The sequence below is a fragment of the Ochotona curzoniae genome, unplaced genomic scaffold (genome assembly GCF_017591425.1).
Source record: "Ochotona curzoniae isolate NIBS_2020 unplaced genomic scaffold, NIBS_Ocur_1.0 contig_43, whole genome shotgun sequence".
NCBI lineage: Eukaryota > Metazoa > Chordata > Mammalia > Lagomorpha > Ochotonidae > Ochotona > Ochotona curzoniae.
The window spans coordinates 32,182,292-32,201,140 of NW_024466218.1; the positions used below are offsets into that span (position 1 = coordinate 32,182,292).

The 18,849-nt window shown below is 38.7% G+C and overlaps 1 protein-coding gene across 2 annotated transcripts in view; it reads left to right on the top strand.

Annotated features, from left to right (window-relative positions):
- Window positions 1–17,420, top strand: part of CDH7 (cadherin 7) — a 93,952-nt gene extending 76,532 nt beyond the window's left edge. The window contains exons 7-11 of one of the 2 annotated variants that reach the window (XM_040984763.1): window positions 2,076–2,212; window positions 4,127–4,248; window positions 4,827–4,944; window positions 8,209–8,460; window positions 16,927–17,420. In XM_040984763.1, coding sequence (XP_040840697.1) covers window positions 2,076–2,212; window positions 4,127–4,248; window positions 4,827–4,944; window positions 8,209–8,460; window positions 16,927–17,420 — 1,123 coding nt within the window. Of the gene's footprint in view, window positions 1–2,075; window positions 2,213–4,126; window positions 4,249–4,826; window positions 4,945–8,208; window positions 8,546–16,926 lie in introns of those variants that run through there. The other variant, XM_040984764.1, reaches the window with a different exon arrangement.
- Window positions 17,421–18,849: the final 1,429 nt, after the last annotated feature.

Sequence of the window (18,849 nt, forward strand, 5' to 3'; positions counted from 1 at the left end):
TGAAAGGAATGCAAAATGGGAGACTCACGATGGAAATTTTAACAATCTTAAAACATACATTGATGATGTGATGCAACATTCCCACATCTTAGGGGAAATGAAGTATTTCTAAACTAGTAGGTGAATGCCTATTGTATCTCTCTCTGTCAAAACCGGCATAAATCCAAAATTCTTTCACTATGCAAATGTGTAAACTTGCTATCCTATATCCACTTGCTGGTATACTATCTAGCATTACAAAAGAATGGACACAAACATTGGGCAAGTCTTATTCACTACACTGAGTAAAAGAAGTCAGTCCCCAGATGCCTCATTCTGCTGCCTTCCTTTTTGATGACATTCTCCCAAAGTTAAAATACTGGTGAGGGTATTGCTGTTTACATGGGTTTGCCAGGGCCTGGTTATCAGGAAGACTGCACCTGCAGGAGACAGCACATGGGGATCTGACAGAGAAGGAACAGCTCTGCAACCTGATCCACACTGGGACCCTGTTAAAAGACAAAACAAAAATTGCTGAACGTGACCTATTACTCCATTACTCCAGATTTCCTAGCTCAAACCCTGAACCAGGAGGGGACATTGCAAAGATTCTCCAGAAGGTTTTAATTATGCATCCCATTCTGTTCAATCGTGTATTTCACAAAGTACCATGAGCAGCTTCATAAAATTTACCAAGGGTTGCAGTCGCTATTTGTTCTCTATTGATAAAATATATTAAAGCTATTGTCTAATGTCTCATTTTTCTATGTAGAATAATGTAATAAAAATCTAATAACCTTTTTTTCAACCAGTTTCCTATTGGCTCCCAGTGAACTATGTGAGAAATAGAGTATGAGGGGAACAAAGGCATTTTACTCCCCAAATCAGCTCTGAAAATTGCTACAGCTTTCACCTTCTTCTATTTTTGTATTTCTTGCCCTGGAGAAACCAATTTTCAGGCCTGGATGCTACAGAGGCAGCACTGGGGCAAGAGAAGTCCACTTAGCAGGCCACTGAGGCAACAACGCTAGCCAAGCGAATAATTGCTCTGCTGTTGGACCATCTAGACCCCAGCCACTATTCAGATGTAATTTCCTTGCAAATTAAGAGCTAGAAGCGCCTAGCAATACATGCTTTAAAGCAATAAAGAAAAGATATGTTAAGTCTTATTATTGCTGCAGGCCACCAAATGGCAGGTGTTACACTAAGTATCTATAGAGGAGTGATGAAGAGGTGCCATATTACCTGAGCTGGTAAGAGAGAACTGAAGAATCAAGGAATATCAATTGACAGAGGAAAACAATTTGATAAGATCAGCAGAATAGTTCATCAGAATACAGAATTGTGAAAGAAGGAGATATAGACAGTCTAAGAGTCTTAGAGTTTCAAATTAATGCATGTGAGAGCTGAGTGAACAAGGGAATTCTTGTTGAATCTATCACTGAACAGAGGCAGGGGAGCAGAGCACATTATTGAAGGCAAGAAGTTCAGCAACATGGGAGGCCAGTGGGCTTGAAGCACCATCTACATATTTTAATAGTGAGGTTTGCTTGTTTTTCTGTTTGTTTCTATGTCACTCAGCTGGAGTCAAAAAAAAACCTTCAGGGGAGGGGAGTTTTGCACATGGAACAAGTCATACTGAATAAGAATAGAAGTACTACAGAAATGCTGGGATTGCAGACGTGTGTTGACAAAAGCCTTGTGCATGTCAAGGATGCAAACATACATTTCATTCAGAATGGATGTGTAACTGTGACCAGGGTTATTTATTATACATGGATTTTAGTAGCCAATTTGAAGTAATAATTATAATGAATTTAATGTTTCAATGACATTTCACAGAGCATTATAAAAATAACTATATTTTGGTGGTCATTTTGTACTGTATGGAAGAAAAGCATTGAGATTACAAAAACATAGGATATAAATCACACGCTATATAAGAGAAATTTTATATAAGATATATGTTTATCTTATTAATGTGACAGATGATGACATCAGCAGGAAGCTGATGATTAGCAACACAATTAATGAAATAATGTTAATGAGATATGACCAAACAGAAATATTACATATATTTAATTTTTTTCATTTAGGTATTCAATTGACAGAAATACAGACTTAGAGAGATACTTCAATATTGATGCCAACAGTGGAGTTATAACCACAGCCAAGTCTTTGGATCGAGAGACGAATGCTGTTCATAATATTACAGTTCTTGCAATGGAGAGCCGTAAGTAGAAAGGTTTAAAACCAGACTGTTGCGGATAACAGGGTGAGTGCAGGCTATAATGAAGTTTGAAAACAGAATCAGAACTGTAATAATTACATGTTTTAACTGAACAGAAAATTGAAAAATCCCAGATTTTTTAAATGGTTTATTTATTCCCTTAAAAGACAGAGTTTCAGTGAGATAGAAGGAGAGAGATTCCAACTGCTTGCTCACTCCCCAAATGGCGTAATGGCCAGGACTGAGCCATGCCAAAAGCAAGAACCAGAAGTTGTTTCTGGATCTCCCACATGATGGAGGCCTAAGCATTTTAACCATCTTTCTGCTGTTTGTACCAACAAGCTGGATTGAAGTAGAGCATCTAAGGACATGAACCGGTGCTAATATATGATCCTGGCATCATGGCGTTTGGCTCAACCTATACACCGCAATGCTGGCCCACATCTCAAATTTTCGTTTAGCAGTTGTTTTATTTTTATGAGAAACACAGAAAGGCAGAGAGGAAAAGAAAGAGAGAGAAATTGTACCCACTGATTCACAACCCAAAGAGCTGCAGTGGCTGAAGTTTGGACCGTCCTGAAACCAGGAGCCTGCTCCAGGATGTCCATGTAGGTGCAAGGTTCCCCAACTTGGGCAAATCTCAGATGCTTTCCCAGGCCATAAGTAGGGAGCTGGATTGGAAGTATGACATCCAAAACTTTCCCTAGAGTCTATGTGAGATAATGGTACTACAATCAGACTGAAATCAGTGTTAGCCACCACAGAAACCTAGAGTTTTTGAGTCATGAAAAATGTATATTTTCTAGTTTGTTAATTTTCAAGCTTTTTTTTGTATTTTTTTTCATTACTGGTGCTTTCATCAAAATTTCTATTTAAAATTTTATCAAAATTTCTAGCTAAAGTGTTAATTTAGACTTTGAAAGTAACTTAAATTCATGAATATGAAATATCTTTGGAGAACTAATTTTTTGGGTTTTGGCCACATTTATATTGCATTTATGCTGAAATGGACTTGATTAAGCTAATCCCTAATCAAAGCATTCAGATATAAATATTCTGCTATTAAATTTTAGTTTCTAAGAAGAAAATTTTTGGAAAACTAGAAGACACTTATATGCATGTTATATGTATACATACCTATTACTCAATATATGCATATTGCCTGTGTATATATTGCAAGTGTATATTTATGCAAATATGAGCTGTAGTATCAAAAATATTGAAATTCATCATATGTCTTCTAGTTGATATCTCTTATTATGAAAATAATTGAATGCATATTTGTCAAAAAGTTCATGGAAAATGAAACCCCAAAATAGCTTTTAGTGAAAAAAAAAAACTTGAATGACATAGTATGTTTTGCCACTGTGTGCAATATGGTGTCAGGTCATGGGCTTGGTGTTTCACTTCCGATACAACTCCCTGCTTTGTACCGTGGCAGCCTCAAATAATGGCCCAAGTGTTTTTTGCACAATTACCACCCATGCAAATGCCCTGGATGAAGCTCCTGACTTCAACCTAGCCCAGCCCTGTTCATTGCAGTCATTTGGAGAGTGAAGCAACCTCTTTGGTAACTCCAGCTTTTAAAATATATAAGTAAATCTTCAAAACTAGCAGTTTAAATCCATAACACATTTTTCATGAGTACAGTTTTTATCCTTACATGCTATATTCATATATTTAAACATGCATGTTTGCACACAAATTTACACATATACACACACTGTATATGTATATCTGTAGCTTCCTTTGTGGAGTTTACTTGCTATGATTCCGGATTTCATTTGATACTTTGTGGCTTTAGTTTTGTAACTGTGCTTTGGAGGGCCAAACATGTCTCTTGATTCTGTCTCTTGAGTAAAATAGCAGCATGATAATAGTTTTGCTATCGGAGTAATATGTCCTCCTATTCATTAGAGAACCCATCTCAAGTGGGACGAGGCTATGTGGCCATCACCATCCTGGACATCAATGACAACGCCCCCGAGTTTGCCATGGACTATGAGACCACTGTGTGTGAAAATGCTCAGCCGGGACAGGTCAGTGATTGGTGGATCACTCTGCTCTTCCTCCGGGAATTGAAAAAGATCCAGCAGCAGTTGTCTTTGAAATTCTTCCAGCTTTCAGATAAACTATAATCAGATTGTTTCAGCAAAACTAACACTTTGATGTGTAGCGTAAGCTAATATTAAAGGAACTTTCAAAGTCTGGTTTAATTGTGTGATGAAAACTCCACAGAACAAAAGGTAAACACTTTATGTCCTGCTGGAGAGTTGAGGGCCCCATCTCCTGGGAGCATCGAATTCCGGAGGGCTGCTCACTCTTAACACGACAAGGGGTCCACTGTGCCATTCGGAGTCCTGTGATGTTTGCTGGGGTGTCTAATCAATTCGTATGGCTTATTTCTGAGGTTCACAAAAGTAAATGCAAATCTAAAACTTGAAAGGATGCGTTGTTTCAAAGAACCCTCTGTCAGGGTGGGTTCACCTTAGTACCCTGTTTCTTTCTCCCCCACCACAAAGTCTGTGTTTATTACGAAGGGGTCATTCCGTCTTGGCTTTGGAAAAGTTAGGAGCAGCCGCAGCTGTGCCTCCCTCCTGCGTGTGTTCCTTTCCAGGTTATCCAGAAAGTGAGCGCCGTGGACAAGGATGAGCCAGCCAGTGGACACCAGTTTTACTTCAGCTTGATGACAGAGGCAAACAACAACCACAACTTCTCCCTGAAAGATAACAAAGGTAAGGTCTTGTTACTGTCATTGTTGAAGACAGCAGCTACAAACTCGCAATGCAAGGCCCTTTCAGATTATGCATCCTAGTCAAGAACAAGGGCATGAATGAAAGGGCGACGGGCCAACTCAAACAATTTCTACCTGCAGATTCTTGTCATGAAGGAGAATCTGTTATTTAAATCATTTTAGGGCTAAGTCGAACAGGAAAAACTTAGATTTTTTTTTTAGACACTTGTGTCCTTTTTATTTTATCTTAAATAATCTACATTGAGGATCCTTTAATGCCTTAAAAAGCCCATGATACGTAAATACAACTTGGGACACTCAAAACAACATTTAAAATTTCTGCACTTCAACTCAAATCAATTCTTAGCTAATACTTTAAATAATAACACTAGTTATTATTTATTTTTATTAAAAAGAAGAGAATCCATTTAAATCATAATAATATATACATGATACTAAGAATTATAAAATTAAAGGTAATTAATCTATCAAATCAAAATTCTATGCTTTAGAAGTAACCACTCATTTCAGTTTTCCATGTGACACAAACAAAATCTCTTTACATAAAGTCACTTAAAAATACAGACAATTGCAAGACTTTTTTAGGGAACACCAGAGCCTGGCTTGTCTAGTTTTAATTGTATTTATTTGAATAGAGTTTTATTCAAAATACTTCAGCAGACAAGAGTATTTAAAGCTGAAATAATAGGAGAGCACTACTTCCCCAATATGTGACAAGTGTAATTCTTTCATCTAGCCTGATCGTATAAGTTTGATTTCAGGGGATAAATACAGTAATTGATATTCCAGTCAAATACTAGTGTGTCTGCAAAGTCTTGGTTTCAGAAGATGGATATTATGAGGACTTTTGCCTGAGGCCAAAGCCTTCTTCAGTGTAAAAAATTCAGCTTTGGCCTCAAAAATTCAATCTGGAAAAAAACATTATGTTTCTGATTCTGTTCTCCATTTACAACACTATCTTGTCCTTTCCGTAATATAAAAAGGAGAGCGTTTGCTAAGCAGGTAATTCCAGAATCTCTCACTTAATTGCACTGAGGAAAGCATGATTTCCAGCCCTGATTTCATCTAGTACTAGATAGGAAACCTTGCTACTTGCACGAAAATAATGAACATAATGAACCTAATTCCTGCAGTCATCACCCAGCATCACCAGGGTGATTTTGGCAGCACCTGCACCAGGACATCTGAATTTACAGTAAGCTCCTACAACCACACAACCTGAAATTTTCCTACATCAAGTTCAAGAATACAGAGGTAGACAATACACAGAGTGATGATTCTGATACCGCCTTCTGCCTGAAGGGAACAATCCCACATATTATGGATACCGCACATTTTTCTGAATATTGAGTTGTCTTCTCATACGATGGGCATTAACAGCTCCTGAGCCTCAATCCTGCGAGTGTGTGTGTGTGTAAGAGAGAGAGAAAGAGAGAAAGAGAAAGAGAGAGATTGATTTTTATGTCAATCATAGTTGATCATAGGCAATAACTTTGTAAAACATTTTTTTTATCAGATTATAAAAATGCAATTTAAGCTGCTGGTGGCATTAACCTGTGTTGAGTAAGTGTGTGGTCAACCCAACATTGTTCACTAACTCAGCGTAGTTTTTCAATAAACACCTTCTGTATGTACACATTTAAAAATGCATATCTGTGTGTCTGAAACCCCACCACCTGGTCTCTGAGAATCAATCCATTTTAGTTCTGTAACCTTTATAATGATTGTTGATGCATTTTTTGAAGTAGAGTGTGAACTTCCTGTTTTGTGCTGGTTGTGAATGGATGAAATTCAACTAGCTCCTTCATTATAGCATTGTTAATTATTTCACATTAACTCTGACTAAATGTATATTTTTATATCAGAAAGGAAATGTGTAAATTCCCATGGCACCATGTCCAAGATTTTCTTCCTTTCCTTTCCATTTTCATTAATTGCTATGTGTTTTCAAATGTTATGGATAACCGAGTTAGTGAAGACACAAAAATAAATTCTGGTGGGCTAATTATATTATCCATGTTATGTTTTAGAATTAATGAATTCTTTTTAAAAATTCATAATAACTATAATTCCTTAAATGAAAAAGGATATTAATGTAGATTAAACATGAATGGTTTTGTCACTGATAAAATGTTTATATACATGTGCTTTTGATCTCTAGAAATAAGAATATAACATTTAAAACACATATTTATTTAATTATCTGGATTTCAGAGCCATAGACAGAGGACTCCCATCTTCTGTTTGATGCTCTGGAAGTCCATAAGGACAGGGCAGGATCAGGCTGAGGTCAGGAGCTTGGAGCTTCATCAGTGTCTCACTTGTGGGTGTCAATAATGGACAGGGCAGGATGAGGCTCAGTTCAGGAGCTAGGACTTCATCTAGGGCTCACGTGAGAGTGTCACAGACCCAGACACTCGGTCCACCTGCTGCTGGCTTTCCAGGCCATTGTCTAGGGCCTGAACTAGACGTGGAGCAGCCACAACACCAAACCAGCACCCGTAGGAGAATCCAGCATTGCAAGTGGCAGCTTTACTCGCCGACTATAATACTGGCCATTGAATTGTTTTAGATCTGTCTATCTATCTATCTATCTATCTATCTATCTATCTATCTATCTATCATCTATCTATCTACTTATGTAATTGAAAATCTGCATTCCAAAGATTTGAAAATCTGTGTCACAGAGAAAGGAAGAGTAAGAGGAGACATTTTGTCAGTTTACTCTTCAAATGACTATAACAGGGTTAATATGTCTGTCTCAATTTAAATAAAGCAAGAGTATCTTATCTTATATTTTGCTATATGGGGCTTGGAACTTTCTACAGAAAGGTTAGATTGTGAGTTCCATCTGTTCTCTGTGGTGATTTTGTAAAAATAGCCTGTTAATATTTACCCTCATTTCCAGAAACAAATGGCTCAAATTTGAGTCAAATTAGTACACTATATTTAATTTTTACAAATTTGCAATTGTCATAATGACACACAAATATTTTCATATTTAGTTTTACTCTATAGCTTCCTTGGTTATAATTGTAAAGAGTAACATAATTATTTTTAAAATGTGTTAGGAAATATGTCTCTCCTTTGAAATGCATTCAAAGGGAATTTTAAAACAAAAAAGGTCTGTAATTTTATAGCTCTCCCTAATTAAGGAATCCAAGTAAATGGAGTAAGTTAAATAGAGTTTAGAAAATGATTGCTTTGGATATCGTATGTTAAAAATGTGTTTTCTTTGTCCTAGACAACACTGCCTCAATACTAACGAGGCGGAGTGGCTTCCGGAGACAGGAGCAGTCTGTCTATTATCTGCCCATTTTCATTGTGGACAGTGGGTCTCCTTCACTCAGCAGCACCAATACCCTCACCATCCGGGTCTGTGACTGCGATGCGGATGGCATCGCTCAGACCTGTAATGCAGAGGCCTACATCTTACCTGCCGGTCTCAGTACAGGCGCCCTGATCGCAATACTTGCCTGTGTCTTAACATTATTGGGTAAGTCGTATTTCCAGTGTTGGGTCTCAAAGGGCAATTGCAACAAGTGCCTTCCATGATTTGCTTGTTCTCATCTCCATTCTGTCAGACTGTCCTTTCTGGGGGCAGGAGTTGTTACACAGGATGCCAAGTGAGGCTCTGAGGGGAAATCCTGCTGCCCACGTCTGATCAAGCTGCTGGCTCACGCACTGGGGAGGTGCCGGAAGATGGCCCCTGCCACATGTGGGGAACATGATGGAGTCTGGGATTCCTGCCTTCATCTGGCCCGGCACTAGCTGTTTGAGACGATTTGGGATGTGAACCAGGGGATGGAAAAAACCTTTCTGTGTGTGTGTCACTCTATTGTCAGATAAATAAAGAGATAAATGTTTTAAAATATCTTCTGGAGAACATTGGCAAGTATTCTGCTGGTTAGTGATTTCATAAGAAACATTAAGATTTTTGCCATAATTTTCAGGGGACCAGTAAGGTGTAACCCAGAAAAAAAAAACGGAAATTCATTCATTTAAATGAGTGACTAACAAATAGCTTATACTCAATAATAATTAATGTTCTTTTAAAATATTTTCTAACCTTTCCACATCCCAGCTCTTCACTTTCTAGTCCTCTGCAGAGGAGATCCCTGAACTTGAGAGGATGGCATCTATATTGTTTGAAAAATGTGCTTCCATCAGAATTTTTGGTTTTATATTCTGCATTTGTGAAGAAATATTTAAGGTAGCATTCTTAGAATATTACAAATTTTAATCTTTGCTGTTTCAACAAGGTGAATACTATCATTCCAAAGGACGTAATAACACATGTATTGCCTTTCATGAGAGTTATTTTACAATATTAAGTTTATAAGTCATACTAAAGGTATAGTTTGGCAAGACACCATCTTATCAAGCTTTTAGAGATTGGGGGATGTCCAACGTGGCCACTCGGTAATGCATTTATTCCAAAACAACATTATCCTTAAATGCATCTTCCTGTAACAAAGAAATAGGCAATTAATATCGCACCTAGATTGTCCTGTGTGTTTTCTGGGAGGTTAATTGAATTAAGAAATACATTTGGAAAAATGTATAAAAGCAGCATTTACATCTGTGTAATGTTTAAAGAGTAGACTTGTGGATTTAGATAAGCCCAGCTTTTATTTTTGCTTCCAAAATACACTCTCTCTTTCTCAGAGGATTATACATTCCTCTGTAGGCTATTTTTAAATCTAATGTGGGAAAATTACAGAATTAGCTTCTTACATTTGTTGGAAGAATTAAATGAGATAATTTATATGATGTACACAGTGTTTCTCATATAGTGGAGCATTCAGAAATTCATGTTATTGATGATGCAAAAATCCTCTGTATCAAACATTCCCTTTGTTACTAACATATTGTGAATTGTCTCAAAATAATGAATATTATTATTCCAAAGCATAAGCTAATCAGGTAAATCAGGTAGGAGATAGTGAACTCTTTTCCAAAGACGATCCCGTTGGTTTTAGAGACGTTTAGGAATCATTCCTGTTGACGTGAGAGTACTGATGCTAGAGAAATTTTGAGACAGGTGAAATCATTGCAAATAGTGTTTTCTTGGTGTCCTGGATTCCAACACATAATCATAAAGATGCAATGTGTGTATTTATTGCATAGTAGCCGAATCTCCTACGCAGGAAGCTTTTCTAAAAATTACTTTCATTTTTAAATGTTGATGTTCTTTGTTTGTGGTCAGTGAACGGAGGGTGGATAGATGGCGCTGTCAACAACTTGAAGCTCAGTCTTTTTTTTTTTTTCATAAACATCTAAGGTGTTCATGTACCAAAAAAGAATATGTCCAAATTTCATTTCCCAACTTAATTAATTTTTAATTTTTAAAAATGGAGCTTGATTAACTTTTAGTAAATTGTCACACGTTACTTAATATTTGGGTTGATTGAAGGATCACGAGTTAGTTGAACGTAACTATTACAGAATTTCACCGGATGTGATTGTTACAACATACATGAATGTTTGCTTATGTGTGCATACAGACAAAAGAGGTTTGTCAAATTCGAGATAACTGCTGTTTCTATAAAATTGAAACACAGTGATTTAAGAACATCTCTTTCACTTCTAAAGGTCAAGTTTCAACCTACATATTTTATTCATTGTTTAAAAATTTCCAGAAGTCTACAAAAAGTCATAAATCCGAAAGAGCATTAGAGCACAGAGGCAGTCTGGAAGCAGGGTCCCTCTGCGGCTTTTATTTCTGTAGTGGCTCTGCCTTGCCGCTCGGAGTTGTGGACTCTTCGTATGCCATTTCCTAAACTGCTTCAAGCAGATCATCAGGACTATGGTCTCTTTTCCTTGTGCTACACTGCTATAGACTCTGGGTTTTCATATAATAGGTGCTGAAGTCCCTGGAATTGAATATTCACAGGGGGTTCAGATCAGGCACACAGCCTGGCTGGTACTTGATTTTTAGTGCACAATGACTCATCCTTTATAGTGTCTCAAAACCAGTGAGAATCCTGTGCCTACACACTAGCTATCAGGATTTGTAACACACCTTCTGTGCAAATATTGCCAGGGAAGAACAAGTTGAGGAGGAAGGAACGAGGGAGAACCTGAGAATCACAGTCATTTAATATGAAATGACACAGTGCCCTTGATTCTTGGCAGACTCAGAAACTCTATATTGTATTTAAGTGTTTATTTTGAAAGGAAGATGGAAGGGCAGAGTGGAAGAGAGACAGACAAATTTCAATCTGCTGACTCACTCCCTCAAATGGCTACACCAGCCACGACTGAGCTAGGCAAAAGCCGGGATCTAGGAATTAAATCTTGATCCCCCAAATAGGTTGTAGGATCCCAGATACTTGGGCCTGCATCTATTGTCTTCCAGTCCCATTAGCAAGGAGCTGAACAGGCAGCAGATCAGTGGAAACTTGAACTTGTGCCAGTGTATGACATGGCAGTGTCACAAGCAGGTGTACCACACTGCTGGCCACATACACCAAATTACAGCTACCCGTGATATGACACAAGGGGCTGTGAGTTCATAGAATATAGACAACATCCCCCAAATCTGCTCTAAATCAATGTATGTGCTGAGAGGAGGAGACAGGGCCAGTTAGGTTCAGGATTTACAAGAGTTCATGTAACAAGTGAGAACATAAACAAATCTGATTTTCCTTTTTTCCAAGATTTTAAATTCATGATATCTGAAACTAGATTGATCAGTTTACATTTATATTTTTATCTTTTGATTTTATGGGTGAGCACTTATTCTCATTTCTTTCATTTTTGTTCTAATTTTGTTCCAGCTCCAATTAACCCCCTGCCCCAAATTCTCTAAAAGGCAGAGGTGGTTCCCCAAGTGAGAACAGGGAATTGCCCTAATTTAGCCATAGTACTTCAATGAGAAGCATCACTCTCCTATTCAAATGTCATGATACATTAGCTAACCAGGGTTTTCAATGAGTTTTCATGGAGAAAAAGTTTGTTGACATATAGAAAAATGTTCTAGTATTCTATTGCTCAAAATACATATACCTCGTCATGAACACTAATTTAATTATGCATCTTGTGTGATTCAGATTTATTGATAGTTATTCTTACAGCACAGTAAAAGAAAAATTGTAGGAATGACTAGGACATTAGAGTTTTAAAAACTAAAGACAAAGAAATTCAACTTTGTGAATTTAAAATGGGCCTCAACCTTAACTATTGCATCCTTGTTTCTGAGAATAATATGATTAGACTATATTAATATGCATGCAAAATTTTACTGCACATGGAAGTTTACATTGCATTTACCATTTTTTTTCCCTCCTTAGGCCTTGAGGTCCACATAATTAAAGTCCTGTAAAATTCCTTCTAACTCTATGCTTAAAACAAAACTTGTGCTTAGTTGGGCTGGTTAGCTTCATAGAGAAAAGGTGCACTGTTTCATACATAGAACTCAACGTTTACCAGCATGTCTAGAATGTTCAGCTTGACACTTAGCTGTCATGCATTTCCACTATTCTTCCCTGGTTTGTAAACGCTCTACTGTATTTCACCTGCTGTTATTCTAGCTGCTCATGATTTTATTCAACAGGAAAATGTTTTCCTGGTACTGTAAGTAATGGTGGGTCTTACTATAGTAAACTTATTATTAAATTGCTGAGAAAATCGCAGCACTGTCTTAAAAAATGATCCTTATCATAAATTATAATGATAGAACATAAATCGCATAGCAGTCCCAGAGCTCTTCATAGGAATATTCCAGTTAGTTAAGGTGGGGGAGCCACATGGTCCTCTCTCAGACAAATGTGAGCATGCTAAATACCGATTTGCATTTCCTAAGTTCACACTGAGTACTAGATAATAATAAACATCATCTTCTTAATTATCATAACAAAATTCCTACACAGTATTTTTATTATATTCCATTTCAGTACAGGAAACCTTACAGCTTAGCAATATCTATGGAAAGGTAATGAATGTCAGAGTTGAGACCCAAACACAGGCAGGGTTGTCTTCTGAATATTTCTTTAAATATATCCTTACATATGAGTTTTCCAACATGAGACACCCTTGTGTCTCTGGGAAATACTTATAAATCTGTGTCTGTTGCAACCCAGACACTTTGAAATTAGAGGCAACAGTGTGTTTGATCTGTTTTAGATAAAAACTTGTATCATTTGCTTTGGTAAATCCTAATTAGTAGTATCCTCTAATTACTTCCAACCTCTAGAGAACACATTTAAAACTTTGTTAGATTTGGAGTTGTATCTTGTCACTGTCAAAATACAGTTTACAAATTATCTTTGTGTATAAAATATTTATTTCACTTACAGCTTATTTATCTCTTAAACTAGACTCAGATGAAACCATTCCGACTTTCACATTTAAAAAAGAAATTTGTAATATGTTCTTTGTGAGATGCCAAGTCCATTCAGCTGGAAATTAAACTTTCTCTGTTTTGAGATATGGAAAGAATTATTTTTTTCATGCATATGACTTGAAATTTATGACTCATATCTTTCACTGGTTATCTAGCTTTAAGTATTCTTTGCAGTATCTGACAACGGAAGTTAGAAACCCAAGAAGAAATACCAACTCTTGAGCAATGTTCCTACATTCCTTACTTTTTTTTCGGACTTAAGTCCTTAATGTCTTATCCAAGAGAGGCAATTAGTGGGAATTCCTTCTTCCCAGTGTCCCATCCTTCCCTAGAAATCAGTTCTCCACAACTGCTGATTTTGCTTTGCTGGTTTAATTATTTCATTCCCTTGGATGATTCATCCAGTATTTTTGAAGGTCCACCTTTCCTCTGGTGAATTACGCTGACCCATTCCTTCCCTTTCCTATGGAATCCAATAGTAATGCAAACAAAATAAGCTTTCAAAAGAAAATAGGACTGTGACACACTCCGGCTTCAAGTGAGATTTCTGTCCACTCAGTGTCTGTTGACCAGCAGCTAAGAAATCTGTTCAGTTTCCACCACCCTCATCCTTGTTTCTTTCTGCTTACAAAGTATGCTTTAGTCAAACCACCTGAGTTGCTCTTTTTCAGACTCATCTGCCTTGTTTTATCTGCTGTAACCTATCTTTCTCCTTAAGTCTGAAATTTCTTTTTTGCGAAAAATGCAACTACTAACTCTTTTTTGGGAGGGTGCAAGACTCATTCCCTTGACTTCTGAATTCAGGTTGGATGTTTTTCCTAAAAAGATACCATAATCCGTGCAGCAGAAGAGTATCCATCAAGCCTTGACCCAACTGGTGGATTAGTCTGTCTCGATTTCCATTTTCTCTAGTAGGTTTTGTTCTTGGAAGCAGAAATAAGCATAAACTTATCATTATATAGATAGCATCTCATAAAAGGCCAATGTGCTGTATAGAAGATATTCTATAGATGCATGCAGGATTAGCCATAAATAAGTTAAATGTACTCCTTAAGAGACAAGAACACTTGGGTTCATTTTTATCATTATCTATAAAAATTTACCCATTAGTTCATGATGTTTTCCCATTTGGTATGCTTCTATATTTCTGAAATCCAGCTTGTATCTTTAAGCCTCTGGAAAATGTATATGACACTGGTTAAAGCATAAACATTGCATTCTCAGATAAATTACCTCAGATTGTTACAATTTATTAAAAACTCAGAACATATGACTAAAGGTAAATGTTGAAATAGAAATGTCACACTGTATTTATCAATTTAAGATGTTCTATCAGCATCTACTCTATCTTGGTCACTCATTTTGATTAGGTTTTCCACAGAACTTTTATCTGTTGTGAGGATAATAGAAGATACAGAATCCATACATGCAGCTTTAAATGCTGGCCCTCTGTTGCTGGGTCCATGCTGTTTCCTGGCTGACATGCAGTATCAGCTAGGACAGACACACCATGCAAACAAGGACTGAAGATGGAGCAAAAGCAGCATCACTGGCATCCCGAACACAGGAGAAAACAAGGAAAAGTGAGAATGCTGTGCCTCAAATGCACTTAGTACAAGAAAGTGGAAGCATAGAATAGGAGAAATTAAAAAGCGGGAAAAAACTAAGGAAAAAAAATTATGTGGATGAAGGTAAATCATTGATTCAAAAATGCCCGCAGGATGTTTGTAATTTATTGGTGTGTTTTGTGATGAAAGTGCTAAATTCTTATAGAACTTTGTATATAGGAACAGAGAAGATCTGAAACTGAGATGGAGTGTAGGCGGGGAGAGTCTTCAATGTCGTTCATGATCTGAAGCCAACCAACTTCACGTTCATCTTAGGAGTAAGAGAAAATCCAGAAAGCTTACTATGTGCCTAATAGGAAAAAGGTGGCATATTTTAGAAAAATTTAGACAAATTAACATGATAAAAGAACAAAGAATTTAAAAGAGAAAATTACTGAATAACTAGGTTATAACTGCATATTGATATAGATCATTATTATTTATCTATATTGAACCTGTGCACTGACCTGCTAGAGTTATCTTGTTCATTTTTTTCCAGTTCACTGTAGTAAGTGTTGCTCAGTATGTCATCTGACAATAAAATTGGGAAAATGTCTTAGAACACATGCAGTTGAGGTTTCTTCAGAAATGAAACTCCATAAATCCCAAGCTTTCTGTGATATTCAAAGCTGGCAGGATGAATGTGGATCAAAAGCAACAGGGAGCAAAGTGTAGAGACACACACGCATACACAAACCACGCACACACAGATGGCTGCTCGCTCCCCTCTTCCCAGTGACTTCCAGCAAAAACGTCCACATCTGTCACGTTCCTATTGATGGCAGGAAAGCAGATACAGAAAAGTTGCATACTTTTTAAGATTATAACAAGCTCATTTAATTTTAACTTAAATCAATATTTAGCTTTCTGTTTGTTTGTTTTTTAAGTGAACAGAAGTCTAGAATTCCATGCCCTTGTCTGCTTCATAGAAGCACATTGTGCCCATCTGGGTTTTTCATATTTTTATTTTCAAATATATTCTAAATGTCAAATAAGAACATTTTAGTAGACTTCAAATATGTGTATTTAACACATATATAAATATATATATTTACATTCCACAGATAATCTCCCCTTTTAAAATGTGATATCCAAAGCAACAAGCGGTTTTGCAGGTGCCTCAATCCTCCTAGGCCTTCCAGGAAAATGAAGCTTAACTGAGGAATACAGATCGGAAGCTCAAGGGGTGACTTACCTCTGAGGACTGGCATTGGCTGGCACTGAAGGTCTCGCGACTTGTGCTCTGCCTCTGGGTGTGTTACCCAACAACCGAACTGAGGGTATACCCCAACAAAGCGACCCTCAGTGCATGATAGAACTTCATTGGACTTTGCGTATGGCCTGGGTTTTATTGAATGGTTGAATTTCATAGACAAGGGCCAGACATTTCTTCAAAGCACCTGCTCTGATGCTGTGATCCGTTTCCTTGTGAAACTGCCCTTGTAAGACTAGACTCAAACCACCTTGAGAAGTCACGCTGCCTTTCCAGCAATTAAGAGGTTTAAAACAAGTTCCTTTGTGTTTCACGCCTTTGAAATGATGCCGTTTGTTCTCAACTGGCTCTTAGTTTGCTCTGTCAAATTCTTGACAGGTTAGAGACAGACATTAATTTTAGGCAGGTGTGTTGGCAGCTTTCTTGATGTGCCCAAGCTGAGTTCTTTAAAGCCAGTGGAGCACGGTGGGAGGCGGCCAGCTCCCAGCCCACGCCACAAGGGTGATGGGGCAGCCACCTCGGGCGGCCATCTCGGGCGGCCACCTCAGGTGGTCACCTCGGGCGTTCACATCTGGCGGTCACCTCGGGTGGTCACCTCAGGCCCAGGCCGTCACCTCGGGCGGTCACCTCAGGCGTTCACATCTGGGGGTCACCTCGGGTGGTCACCTCAGGCCGTCACCTCAGGCCCAGGCCGTCACCTCAGGTGGTCACCTCAGGCGTTCACATCTGGCGGTCACCTCGGGCGGTCACCTCGGGCGGGCCCTGACGCTGTTCTCTGCTGTCTCCTTGCTGCAGTGTTGATCCTCCTCATCGTCACCATGAGGAGACGGAAGAAAGAGCCCCTCATCTTCGACGAGGAGAGAGACATCCGCGAAAACATCGTGAGGTACGACGACGAGGGCGGCGGCGAGGAGGACACGGAGGCCTTCGATATGGCGGCCCTGAGGAACCTCAACGCCATGAGGGACACCAAGACGCGCAGGGACGTGACGCCCGAGATCCAGTTCCTGAGCCGGCCCGCGTTCAAGGGCATCCCCGACAACGTCATTTTCAGGGAGTTTATCTGGGAGCGGCTGAAGGAGGCCGACGTGGACCCCGGCGCGCCCCCGTACGACTCCCTGCAGACCTATGCCTTCGAGGGCAACGGCTCGGTGGCCGAGTCGCTCAGCAGCCTGGAGTCCGTGAGCTCCAACTCGGACCAGAACTACGACTACCTCAGTGACTGGGGCCCGCGCTTCAAGCGCCTGGCCGACATGTACGGCACCGGGCACGAAGGCCTGTACTCATAGCCTCGGAGCCTCGGCGGGAGACGCCGGAGGTCGCGGCCGCGACAGGTGCCACTGCAGGCGGACAGAGCCCCACTTGCAGGAGGGAAAAGACGCGTGTACATATGATTCCATTTTTAACTGCTTAGGGCTCTACCTGGGTGACGACGATCTTCATTCGACTTTATCCAAGGGACTGACCACAGACTGAGCGTTCGGAGGTTATTTGTTTGCTTTTTAATGCTGAAAGGTTTTTGATTAGATAGCTAGATAGCATCTCGTCTATACCTGTCTGAAGAGTAGGGCCCGTGCTGTGAGCCAGCCCAGGAGTCCTGTCTGTGCGTTCCTTCCATCTGCTGTCAGGAAGAGGAATAAAACCACATGTGCCACTCCAAAAAAAAGCCCTGGGATTTCTTGCGCATCAAAAATTGGGACAACGTTCCTTTACAGGGGCGCTTAGGGCTTGCTGGGTTATAGAATCCAGCAGAATTTTATTTTGCTTTTGATTAGCAAAAATGTTTTATTTTGCAATGTAAAAATGCTCTGGAGTTTCCCACCATTGAGAACCCTACAACAAAAATCAAGAAAATTCGGTGTAAGGTAATTCAAATCATTGCTTACCTAATATAAAATCATCCAAATTAAGAAAAGTATATAATCTTTAAAGTTTACAATAGCTTTGGGACGGCTTGTGTAGGTATAATTTTTAAAAAGCGGTTGCTATCTATTCGTTGGCTTTTGTTATCTCTTCTGATTTGTACAGGAGATTATATTTTTCTTGTTTGATTTGACACGTGGTGTTATATTTATTTTGTTGCTCCGATCTGCACCAAAGCGAGGTCTGTCTTGATGCCTCGTAGTGTTACACTCATCAGAACATGATGATTTTTCTCCGGCCAGAGATACACGAAGGAAATGAGGCATGGAAGTGCAGATATAATAGTAAAGCAACTGAGCGCTGCTGCAGGTCACATCTCAACGAGGAGCACAGCCACTCAGACATAGAAATTGTTCTTCTGAGCCATTAAAATGTACAAACTGTTAGAATAAAATATTTGTATTTTAGAAAGACTTCCGAGAATTGAGATTTTCTTTGTTGCAAGATTTATTTTTCAAGGTTAAGAGTTCTATATGCTCCAAAGACTTGCCAAGATCTGTTTTCCAATCTCTTTTGCTGTAAACAAACTGAATAAAGGACTGTCTTTCTTTTATATCCTCACTAACATCACGTTACAAATTTCAAAATCGGTCTTTAAACTCCAATGCAAATGGAATTAACCAAGTGGTGTCAAAGTTCCATAGTAGTTAGAGGTGCCATCGTGAAGATTGCAGTTCCGAGGAACATGTGTGTTTAAGTCTGAAATGAGCTTCTTACCAGAAGACTTTACTGACCAAGGTCATGTTTCCATCTGTCTTTCCCTAGTCTCATACTAGTCTGGTTTGCATTTACTCA